This window comes from Centruroides sculpturatus, unplaced genomic scaffold (genome assembly GCF_000671375.1).
Source record: "Centruroides sculpturatus isolate CEXI.00-Female unplaced genomic scaffold, Cexi_2.0 scaffold1336, whole genome shotgun sequence".
NCBI classification, from domain to species: domain Eukaryota; kingdom Metazoa; phylum Arthropoda; class Arachnida; order Scorpiones; family Buthidae; genus Centruroides; species Centruroides sculpturatus.
Window position 1 is genome coordinate 182,492 of NW_019385428.1, and position 13,122 is coordinate 195,613.

Below are 13,122 nucleotides of genomic sequence, written 5' to 3' on the forward strand. Positions count from 1 at the left end.
AATATAAATATTATTTAAATAATGCAAATATTAAATTAAATTAAAAATTAAATTAAATTTATAAGTTTAAAAACATTTATTTAACAAATTTCAATTTAGGCTTGAAGCATTTTAAAAATAATTTTTAATCTAAGAATATTTTATTTGCAATATAAACAATAATAATTTTAAGATATTAAGGGTGTGCAATCTATCAGTCAACGTTGTGTTTCAGGATATAAATTTTTAATATTAATGAGTTTGAAGCTAGTCTTCGTTTTATGTTTATGAAAAAACGAAAAACTTGAAGTCAAGCCTTACATTCATCTCACTTTAGTTGACTATCTTAGCAATACAAATTTAATTTTTTTTTTATCTATATATTTTTTTCTTTACATTATCAAGTCTATCTTGTTTCTAACAAAACAACTTTAAGAAGAAATTTAAATTTATTAAACCTGTATTTAAACATAAATAAGGTATGTGATTAATTATTCTGTATTGATAAAATAAACATCAAAATATACGACAGAATATATTTAAAAAAATATTAATCTTGAACAAGTCTGAAAGGTTGCTCATTCTGGTTGAAATTCCGGGGAAAAATGTTATTACACGCTGATAAAATGCACACAATTTCTAACCATTTTGTCTTTTTTAACTGTTTCAGTTTCCTTTTGTATTATTAAGGATTTTCTGAATTTTAGCTGTTCATTATGACGCCAGTTGCTCCCAGAGTGATATTGACATCCAATGGTCAGACTCATCGTCAGGCTGTGATGGAGAAATCGGACGTGTACCTGCATTGCGAAGTTCGGGCTAATCCTCAAGTCGTAACTGTCCAGTGGTTGTACGAGGGAAGACCGATTGTCAACAATCTTTCCCAAGGAGTAATCATTACCAATCAATCTTTAGTACTATCTAAAGCGCAACGTTTTCATCGAGGGAGATATCAGTGCCTTGCTTCAAACATAGAAGGTCAAGGAAAGAGCGAAGAACTCTTTCTAGAGATAAATTGTGAGTAATCATTTCATCTTTGTTAGTGTTTCCGCTCAGAAAATTAATAGCCTTCGATATGTTTCTTGATGGAACTTAATTCAGTTTACTTTCATATAAGTGAAATCTATCATACATTCCATTTTTAGTGACAGACTTTCTAAAATGAGAACCTCTCTATTACTATTCTTGATATTTAATAATTGTGTTATAGTTATTAAACTATTTCATTTCTAATGCCTTGTATTCGATGATTGTCCTTTATATATATACTAACCAGTGAGTTAGATTAAACTTAGTATAGTAAATCTTGCCAATTCTCATCCAACAAGACAGTTAAGCTTAACGAATTAATTTGAACGTGCCTGGAGGTAAAAACAGTAAGTCCAAAAGAAATGTTCGGAATTAATTTTCTCTTTGATTGAGTTTTCTGAAATCATTGCTTAATCAAACCATGTTGGAGATTAGAAATGAGAAATCTTCGTTCAAATTAGATCCTAAGATTAGAAAATGACTACAAGATTAGTTTTTTTCTAGATTAAGAAATGAAGGAAATCCACTCAAGCAATTTAAATAAAGATATTATTTGAAACTCTTAATAAATTTTATATTATCGGGTGACCAAGAAAGTTGATGCGGTTTTTAAAAGTAAAAGCAAAACATTTATAAAAAAAAAATGAAAACAAGCACTTTTATTCTGAATGACAACAACTCATTCAAAAAAACTTCTCCCAATGAGATGTAGTTTATAATAAATGCTGTTTCTATAAAATTGAATTTTTAAAAGCGAGAAAATATTATTTAATTCGTATCTAAAATTTCTGTTTTTTTTTTTTTTTTCATTGATAAGGAAGGATGATAATCGCATGCAAAAATTTAAGAAATTTGTGTTATATTCGTCCAAGTTTAAAAAACTTGAACTTGGTCATAGTGGAAACTTGTTCTGGTAAGAGTAATTGACGTAGTCATTTTTTAAATTGATTTTTATTTTTATACTCAATGGCATTTCACGTTTGATAGTAGTACCATACCAGCCGATTTTGCATCACTTATTCTTTTAACGTATGTCGACGGATAAATGTCATCTTCAATTGGTTATACGTAATTTTTGCCTGCATAACTGAATAACCGCACAACCTTTTTTCTCATTTCACAGAAAGTTTCATTTTATTTTTAACCATTTTATTTATGGTTAATTATAATCGAGTCTATGAATACAAATTTAATCAATACAGTAAGAAATTTTATTTCTATAATCATATTTGCTTATTCTAAAGCAATTGAAATTCAGTTTTTATAATGTAAATTTTAATAACTTTTTAATATTTAAATCCAGTTTGTTTTTAAATCTATGTCTTATAAATAACAAAGTAAAGAATAATAAGAATAGTAATTTTCTGTAATTGAAATTTTACGTATAATAATCTTCTATAATTTTTTTTTCTAAATTAAATATATTATACATCTTTGTAATAGTATATTTAAATTAAGTCTGCATTCTTACCAGAGATGTAATGTTAAAAGTATATATACATTATAGTTTTTGATAATTATTGAATCGATGTATTTAAAAACTTAACAATTAGCTTCGAATATTGTAGTTATAATAGTTATAATAGCTTAATTAAATATGCAATGTTGTTGTTTATATCAAACGTGCGTGTTTATAGCGATATAATCAACAACATAATCCTAGCAGATCATATTCATGATTATGAAAGACTTTAATAGAGCATTATCATAATTGAAACAGGTGTATTTTAATAAGAGATTATTAGATTTTATCGCATAACTATTGAATCATCTGTATTAATATTTTCAATTGTCTCATTAAATAATTAAATTCTACAATTTCTATAGTTAATTTAATTTCTGAACTTGTTCATAGTTGTATTTTATTATTCCTTAACAAAATTTAAAGCGGATATTATACCTGTGTTGATTTTAATTATAAATGTATACATTATAATAATTTAGATGAGTTAAAGTTAAATGTTGTTGCATAATTGCTTGCTTCGAAATTGAATATACTGTAATCGTTATGCATGATTCAACTTTTGAGATAGATGATATACATATACATATACTTATACATAATCCATGATATAACAATCTATTTAGAAAGATTTAATGGCTTTTCCTTGAAGAAAACAAATGGATTCATGCACTTAGTGATGTGGGTAGTGAAAAATAACTACAGTAGTTTCTCTGGAATAAACAGTGATGCGTAAATTCTTCCTAATTGCAATAAAAATGAAACGTTTTTATCTATTATACTGTTTATTTCGCAATTTTAGTACACATTTATCATCGTCTGATGACATGTAAGATAATTTATTTTTAATATTAATATAAAACTTTATTATATAAATGCAATTATTAAATGTTCCATACATATTTATGTTTAAAAATAAACCTTTATCATTTTTATTCTGGAAAATTCTCGTTGAAAATGGTTTTAAATCTTTTGACAATTTTTAGATGCACCTAAATGTCGAAACGAGCAGGACAATCTCTATGGAGCAGGAAGGGACGAATTAGTACGTGTCAAATGTGAGGTAGAAGCAGAGCCTCCTGATGTAGTATTCTATTGGAATTTTAACAACACGGCGGAAAAAAGGAATTTGTCATCGTTCACGGTTGATGGGCTGCAAAGTGTAGTGACTTACATCCCTCGAAAACTAGACGACTATGGAACATTGTCTTGCTGGTCTAGAAACATTGCCGGACAACAAGAAAAGCCCTGCCTCTTTACTATTATTTCTGTAGGTATGTTTCAAGCTTTTCGAGCACTCGAACATATAGTATGTGTATTTAATTGACAGCGAATCATAATTTAGTTGTATTTTCTAAAATACATAATAATAAAATGTATAAATCTCGATAATTGTTTCAGATAATCATTTATATTATCTGGATTCGACTAAGTTGTGAGTCGATTACTAAAAGATTCCATTTAATTACTTGATTGCTGTGTTAATCTCTTATCCTTGTTTACTATCTACTTTAATACTTATAGATTAGGTAATTGTTTGAGGCAGAGATACAGACAGTCTGGCTACAATCTACAGAATGCTATTGTTAATTTTCTAAATATATTCATAATGTCAAAATATCTTTTTGTTTTCTTCACGTAATCTTCTTAAAATATAATTATAACTTAGTTGATGGTATACTTATTAATGACGTATGAATTTTAATGCGATTATTTATTATTTAGATTAAAAATAAAATTCACATAAAAATTAATAAATTATTCTAAATAAAAAATCTACAGTAATTTTTAAAATACATAAAAATAAATTTTTTAAATTTTAATAAGAACAATGCATTTTTAGGTCCTCCAGAAAAAGTTCGTAACTGCACCATTACCAATGTTACAAGTTCTTCTCTGTTGATTGAATGTGAATCGGGTCACGATGGAGGTCTTCAACAACGTTTCCATTTAGAAGTTTATAACTCAGCCAAAGAACGACTAGAAGCAAATCTCACTAATAGCATTAATCCGGTTTTCCATGTTACTAGTCTGCCATCTTCTACAAGTTTTGTTTTGATTTCTTACGCATCCAATCTAAAAGGAAGAAGCAATTCAATTACATTGCGAGCTAAAACATTAGTAACTTATACCAAACAATCAGGTCTGTAAATTCTTTCAAAGAAACATTATATGCGATATAAAAAGACTTTTATATTTTATATAAACAATCTCTTGATACAGAAAGCTTTACAAGTTTGCCAATTAATCCGATTTTGGGTGTTTTAATTGGTATTGTGGCTGCACTGGTGTTTGTTGCCGGGATAGCTGTTGTAATTATGAAAAGAAGGGCGGACGACGATGACAAAGGTTAGTATATTTTTAGAAAATTTCATAATTTTTACCGAATTTTTCTAATTGCATTTCTGTTATTATATCGATCTGTTAAAGTTAAAACGCTAACCGGGGTTATTTGCCCAAAATACCGCTTACAATCAATAATATTCTTGTCTCGCAAAGACTTAAGTAGAGTCATGGAATGTTTCGTCATGCTGTATAATTCTACTGTAGCTAGCCAATTAAGCGGGTGTCTTCATCACTATGATTGCCCTTGGGAATTCAGACTTCCATTTCAGCAAAGGAATGGAACAAACAAGAGTTGGTGATTGAGTTATATAGTGATGTAGAAGCAACTTATAATTATATTAAGATTATTAGTAAATTTTAATTGCAATTAATTTTTGATTCGGATTACAATCTTAATTACCAATGAAAATTATCTTCGAAGTCAATTAGAAAAAAAATGTTTAATTTAGAATTTTAAAAATATCTCATATCATATATTGTTTTTCTAATTACCCTATAAAATTTTCGATTAAAATTTATTTCAATAAAAATTTTTTTTTAAATTAATGAAACTTCTTTAAGAAAATATGAATGCTGTAGCGTTAATTTTAAATTCTATGAGCATAAATTTGAAATTTTGTCATCAGATGCTCTAAAACTCCTATTAATACAATAAAGATTGACAAGAGCAGTTTTTATTGAGTCATTATTGTTACAGCTGCATCGCTTCTTCATTAACTTCAAAGAGAAGAGTAGTTGACGTAAAGAATACTTTTAACATTCAATTTTGTTGACATTGTCAAAGGGTTCCCATGTGAAAAGGGGAATGATGCAACTTTTAGCTAGTGGATCTCGTATTTTTTTTTAACTTAATCCGGCCGCGAGGTTGGTGAAAATTGATTAACTATCTCAACAACAGCCCAGCTGATTACGTTAAATATCGATCGGATCTTTTGTTCTGTACCTTCCTCATTTTCTTTTGATGAAGCTTCGATGAATATGGAATACTTGTTGAAGACTTATGAATATTTATAACGCGTTAATGCAATATCCTTAGAAAAATAGTCTTTAGATCTATTTATAGATTTGTCAAATCTGCTTTACTTCGAAAAGTAGGCTGTTAAACAGATTACATTCTTCCAATAATGTCATTTACCTTCTTGTAAATAAGTAGGGAAATCTTAATTATTTTTACGAATATCCAATTTTAATGAACTTGTTTATTATTTTTAAATATTAATTGCTTATTTTTATAGGTCCTTTAGAAGATTCTGCAGTTGAAAAGTAANTTGATTGACATGAATACACAAACTTATATATAAAATGTCCTCCTAAATGGCATTTGTGTATACTTTTGAATAAATTTTCTCCATACATATTAAACAATTTGTAATTATCTGATCTAATTATTAAAAGTATGATTTTTGCATTGCAAAGAATAGAAAGAAGAAGAAAAAAAATCAAATATGTAATAATTGTTAAATCATGTGACTTCAAATTATTAAACAGATTCATCACCATACATATAGAGTGATCAAAAAGTAACATTACAAAGCCAACAACAGATAAATCCTGTGTTTTCATATTGTAATAAGATTATTTATCTGCAAGCAATATCATATATTTCTCAACAAAATTATCCAGCTTGTTTGGACATTTATCACAATGTGTTACATGTTTGTTTAGCCTGTTCTCAAAAAATTCCATCCCTGTTGCTGCAGTTACACAGCAATGGTAGCTTTCACTTCATCAGTAGCTAACTTAGAATTACATGTGGGTGACTTCAACACACACCCAGGCGCTATGGAGAATGATGGTGAATCTCCCATTAAATAATCTACAGCAAATCTACACCAATCTGCAACACCTTAACAGAACACAACATTGTCTCCACACACATCTTGATGAGCCAACAGATTGACAGGTGGAATTTTTTTTTGGACTAAAAAAAATTAAATAGCTATTTGTTCTCCATAAAACCACTTAAACCTTATCATTTGGAAATGCTATATCACAATTGTCCTTCATGTGTCATTCTAACTTTTCACTGTTACCAATGGTTCATTACTAACTACCTACATTTGAATTACATTCTACAGTGTTTTAATTTTTAATCTGTAGACCTTGTAAAGTTAATTTTTGATTCATTCTACATGTAATTCTTGTTATTTAAGATACTTCAATTTAGTGCCATTTCAGGATGCAAATAAAATAGTGATGCTCAATCAAAAGTTTGACTATTTACACTTTGTAATTTATACAATGTTTATTCGTCCACGTCGGCAATCGCTTATCAGATGCCAGTTGATTGAATCTATTATCTGCCTCTTTGTAGTTAACTGACGATCGTGCAAATGTGTTTGCTGTCATTTGAATCACTCTTAATTATGACTTGTTATAATGCAAATGAAAGCATTTGAGTTCATTTTTGGACAGATTACCCATCTGATGAAGAAGAATGGCAATCGCTGCAGTCAAATAATCTTTCGGGTCCTGTATACAGAAAACCTATAAGAGATAATTACGGTTTTTATGAGAAAGGAATTGGAACCAATCTACAAAAAACTGTAAAGGTATTTAAAATATTTAATGAAGAAAAATAAACTATTTTTATGCGAATTGTAAAAAGTTAGCGACTTAATATTTTATCTATAAAATAAACTACATACGGATAACAATGTAGTTTCTTGGATAGAGAACTTTATTCTATTTAATAGCTCTCTATATAAGGTAGATATCAGTTTTGCCCCGGAGCTATTCTAAGATTTCTTTTTTCCGTTCTATACTGACGACTCTAATGAGGGTTCTTCTCAACAGGCCGCCAAGAACATGAGGTGCAATGACACCACAGCACAAGAGAGTCTCATCTCCACGTCCAAACAACCTGACACCCAGATAGAATTCAGTCAATGGGATCTACAGAGGAGAAGATCGTCAATTAAAGAACAAGAAGTGCTGGCCGACACACCTTTAGTTAATAGCGGAATAACTAGAATAATTGTACGAATTTTATCTACGTACGGGTACTAATTAGGATACTAATTTTAGCGTTAAACAATAGCGAGTTAAAATTTTCGAGTAATAATAAATTAAAATTGTTTAACTTTATTGCAATCGTCGTTAAATTTAGAAACCGAATGATCATAAATAGCACTCGAATTATTTATATTGTTAATTGAATTAAGGCTGTTATATACGCGCAATAAAAATTTCTAATTAGTTACTAATCCTCTTCTATTACTTCTCAGCCAAAACATAAAATGAAGAATGAACATTCAACACTGTCAACACCAGTATGAAGATAATGAAGAATAAGATTTGTGGACAGATTTGAAACAGAATAACTAGGGATTAACGATGCGAAGTTTCTAACAGTGAACTAACAGTGCCTGCAATGATAAATTTTCATGCGGGGATTACGCAAACTGCTCAATTTTATCACGGACCCAGTGATATCGTGGTATGTCGAGAACCATAGAAAGATTCACGACTGCAAATTTGTCGCCTTTCTTCGTGTCATGCCATGATATAATTTCATTTTTAATCATAATAATCATCGAATGAACTCGATTATGATTTTTTATTTAGTAACTATAAAGTATAGACATCACAATATATATGTGTGACAGAAGGACCGAGAATGAATATTGTAACTAGAAAAATCTGACTATGTATTATATTCTACATGGACAATGCGAATTTTCTCCACTTCATGTCATTGTTCTTATTGATCAATAAAATAGCAATAAAAATCATATAAAGTGTCATTTGTATTTACAACTTTAACCACACCAGCTGTAAAATCAGCTCCATTAGAGCCTTTAAATGAATTCTTTTAAGCTACCAACTGGCAATAAAATTCTGAAGTGGAATATACTTTAAAAAAAAAAGAAATCTAAACGATTCTTAGAATTAAATAAAGAAAATTAATTAACATATTTAAAAAGTTTTGATGTCAAAATAAATACAGTCAAACCTCTGAGCCACTGACGAGAACACATACAAAAAAAGAAAAAAAATGGCCGCTATTTGAAGATTATTTTGTAAGGTCTTGTTTAACGTTCCTGAAAAAATGGCCTCCGTTTAAAAGCGGTCGTTTTTGAAAGGTGGCCGTTATTAGAGGTTCCATATAGCCTACTGTATACATTATGTAAGTAAAACTCTTACAGGAATTAAATAAAATCTGCTTTAATTCATATTTAATAGATATATGCAAAAATAAATAGTAATGAATAGAATCTCATTTAAATAGTCTATATCGTGCTTGGTCATCTAATAAATCACATAAATAGGATATTTAAAGAAGAATTTAAGTCACTTGATATATGCTTGTACTCTATGCAATACTTATGAAACTAAAAATCATAAAAATATAAACTACAGCCAGAATCGACTAAATAACTGCTCGAAATTCAAATTTATTGTTATTTCGAATTTGAATAAACGATTCAGTTATAAAAATTTAAAATAATGAGCTAAACATTAATTCTGAGGGAAGTACTGTACTACATACTGTAATTATATATAAAATTTTAAATGCTTTAACTATAAAGTCAGCCCGAAATTTAAATGTCTCATTAGGCGATTAGAAAAAATTTAGCTTAAAAAATATTCTTCTCAGTTTCTACAAAAGCTATTCGAAAATTTATTTCAAACTAATTTACTTTTAAAAAATTTAATTATTTGAATTCGCATCCAATTATCTATTCAATTAGTTAACTTTATAAACGGAAATAAATTCCATTAGAAATAAAGCAGTTATATGGATATTAAATATAAAAATTACAACAAATTTTAATTATAAATCAATAATAAGTAGATTATAAAATTCAAACCAAATTATACGCTTAATATTATAATATATATACAGAGACGAATTACTGCGAGGCACATGTCTAGAGGTCCCGAAATTAGAAGAAAAAAATTACCGTTGCAATTGTATATCATAAGTTATAAATAATTCTACAGCTAGAATTATACATTATTAGTCTATAGTGACGTAAAATTATATAGAGGGTCCCAATCTTCTATGCCTAGGAGCCCCAGAAGGTTTTAATTCGCCACTATCTGTGTCGGTTATATAAAAATAAAAATAATTAATTTTCTTAAATTTTCTTCATANAAATTCATTTTTTACTTGTTTAGTTTTTTTGGATCTCATTAAAGAAGAGTAAGCAAGACATCGTAAAAGAGAAAAAAAGTTAAATAATTTAAATGGAAAAAATTAAAATTCTAAGAGAAAATCGATGTGATTAAAAGAGAAAGAAAAGTTTTTGGATATTTCAACAATTAGATTGTTTCAAAGACAGAAGAAATACAAAATCACTTAATGGATTTGGTAATTGCAATTCCTCTTAAAAACACTCTTAAGAGTTGATAGCAATACGGTCCCTTATATTTGATTCTATTTAATTATTTTTTTAACTAAAAATATATTTCATAAAGTATTTTATATAATAATTTTAAGAATATAATCAATTGAACAATTACTAATTTCTTTTCTGTGAGTAATTTTAAATTAATTATACAATCTAAAGCACATAAAGAAATTATCTATTCATTAGATATTAAAAACATTTAACAGATTTAACTGTTCTCATGAGTTATATAATCAATAGAATACGTATGTATCAATATAAAAAACATTTGCATTATGGTTTAATAAAATTCATTATTCTAAATGCAAAAAGTTTATTCTTATAAAGAACTTTATCAATCTACTTCATCCTCTCATGAATGATTTAGCTACAGTCCTCCCTTCCTTCCCCACCATAGCCATACTGTCATTCACTGCCATGCTTCTTTGCACAGATGTTATCCTATACTTCATTTACTGATTCTTTTCCATTACGAAACGCACTCATTTATCAAGAAAATTGATGGATTTTATGTATAAAAATACATTTAATAACCTTCTATATTAACTATCCTGTTTAATGTCTTTATTGCTTATTATTTGTTTTCCTTCAAAAAGTCATTTCACCAAAAGTATAAAGTTTCTTCTAGATTCTTGTATTTGAAGGTTCAAACTGTCGAATTATTTATTAGGTGTTTGTTTTCACAGAGTGCAACTTAACGTACAACCTTTTCTCCAAATCGATTTTATTTAAGTTTGTCGATAGAAAACACTAGCTTACTGTACATGAGAATTTTGACTATAATCATTACATTTCATCAAATATTTTAATAATTTATTATACATATATAATAAACAATTATTTGTCTCAAAAAAGGAATATAAGTTCTTTAATTAGTCCTTATATTTAATATATATATACTGTATAGTCAATACGGTCGTGATTTTTATTCATTCTCGTGGTTTAAAATGAGTTAGTAGCAATTCGGTAATTACTTTCTTTGTTTTTAAATTATTATAAAAATTCACATTTCCCAAATGCAATTTTGCTTTCATAATTAGATAAATGTCGATTTTCTAATATAATTGGAATTCAGAGTATCGCCTTTCAATAGGCCCGACTCTCTTGCTGCTTTACTTTTAAATTATAAAAAACGTTTCTATCTTAAATTTGCCAAAAATTATAGCAAATTTAAATTAATAAATGTAATATAATTAAAATTTTAAAGTTATTTTCTGTCGATAAATCGATTTATACGTTATATCCGTTGTATACAAGATTTCTATCGAATTCTCCCTAACAGAAGTTGAGAGTTTTATGTTTTTATTCTTCAATATAAACTCACCAAAAAGCCTGATAAAATTTTTAAAGGATATATCTCTAACCTATAGAATCTAATAGATTATACATAACATTCGAGACCATAGTACCATAGTAGAAGATTCAATTGTGATATTGAAAATGCAAAAATGTACATGTTTTCCCCACTATTTTTTAAAATTTAATATTTTATTAATGCTAATTAGAATTATACAGACCTGTATATATTTCTTAAAACATATTTATAGCATTTCTTGAACATTCTAGAGCTAATACTATAAAATTAGTTTCAAACTATTACAAATAAAAAAGAGGGGAAACTTTCATAAAGGCAAGATCAAGTAACTGCTAGATACCGCAAAACGATAATGGTTAGATAATGTCAAGGGAGACTTATTGTTAAAATAACTCTCAGCCTTACAGTCGAGATTGAAAGCTAAGAAAAATCAACTCCAAGTTTATGTTGTTGAGTAGCATTAAGAAACGAGATTGTATTTTTTTTCCTTCTTTATTTAAATAACTTAATGTTCTAATAAAAAAAAATACAAAATTGTTATTCTAATGTAGATTTATTAAATAAAAACAATTAATTTCATTAAGTAATTTGCAATAAAAACTAAAATTTGCAATTTAAATGATTATATTTCTAAGTAAATATCGCAACGACATTAAAATATTTATATTGTCGAAAGTAATAAAGTCAAAAAAGAAAATAGTATAAATAATTTTCAGTACAGATAAAATTTTTTAATTTAAAAAATGCTATTTTTTTAATTTTGGTTACGATAAATATTAAAAAAAGAAATTAAATATTTTATATATTAAAGTAATATAATTCTTTATATAATAGACCTATCTATAAAATTTCTATCTACTGTCATTTCTTGTTGACTATCCATAAGGGAGAAAGCCGGATATTTTTAGTATAACTAACAACAATAACCAGAGGAGAGATAAAAATCAGACTAGAAAAAAAAAAAAAGATTTAATATCGTCTTGAATTATATATTCAAATCAGGTGTACTGTACTCACAAATTTCATTCTATTCGTGACTAGTTTGCTATGAGATATAAACTACATAAAAATATCAGAAAAAATCACATTGAAGTTGATACACAAAATGTTTAAGTTGATTCGATAGCTTCTGTTTACAGTGAATTTATATACTTAATACTTTAATATAGTCTGCACTGTTGCAGAAATATTTGTGAAAGGGATTAAAACGTTGTAGTTGAATTGGATTTGCTACTTCATGTCTCTCACGTAGAAACTTATACATTGGTACAGTACATATTCGGACGAAAATATATCATTTTAAGCAGGCCTGGACAGTTGTAAAATAAGTCATGCCTCAATTGAAAATTTTAAAAATTACATCACGGATATGTATGAAAAAAACTAATCAAATTTATGATAATATTAAAAAAAAATCTAGATTAATATACAATATTACAGAATTTTTTCATCGTTGTTAATGTTTTCCAGTCTCTTAAGCCACACTTTTTTGTTATTAATCAAAATAATTCTAGTTAATTAAATTATAATAAATGACTTTGCAAAGTTATTTTTTCAACAGTGACTTAGAATAATGGAAGCTTCAAAAACAAATTCAACAACAAACACTTTTGTTTGTTTCAAAGTAATACATT

The 13,122-nt window shown here is 27.4% G+C and overlaps 1 protein-coding gene and 1 long non-coding RNA gene across 2 annotated transcripts in view; both read left to right on the forward strand.

Moving 5' to 3' along the window:
- The window catches only part of LOC111638887 (synaptogenesis protein syg-2-like), a 43,649-nt gene extending 37,566 nt beyond the window's left edge, over positions 1-6,083 (forward strand). Inside the window, exons 7-11 of the mRNA XM_023384658.1 lie at positions 706-996; positions 3,457-3,744; positions 4,314-4,613; positions 4,694-4,819; positions 6,052-6,083. Coding sequence (XP_023240426.1) covers positions 706-996; positions 3,457-3,744; positions 4,314-4,613; positions 4,694-4,819; positions 6,052-6,083 — 1,037 coding nt within the window. The remainder of the gene's footprint in view (positions 1-705; positions 997-3,456; positions 3,745-4,313; positions 4,614-4,693; positions 4,820-6,051) is intronic.
- Positions 6,084-7,136: 1,053 nt separating this feature from the next.
- Positions 7,137-8,626, forward strand: LOC111638888. The gene is made up of 3 exons (XR_002758970.1): positions 7,137-7,368; positions 7,613-7,795; positions 8,044-8,626. It is a non-coding gene; the product is annotated as an uncharacterized LOC111638888 (long non-coding RNA).
- Positions 8,627-13,122: the final 4,496 nt, after the last annotated feature.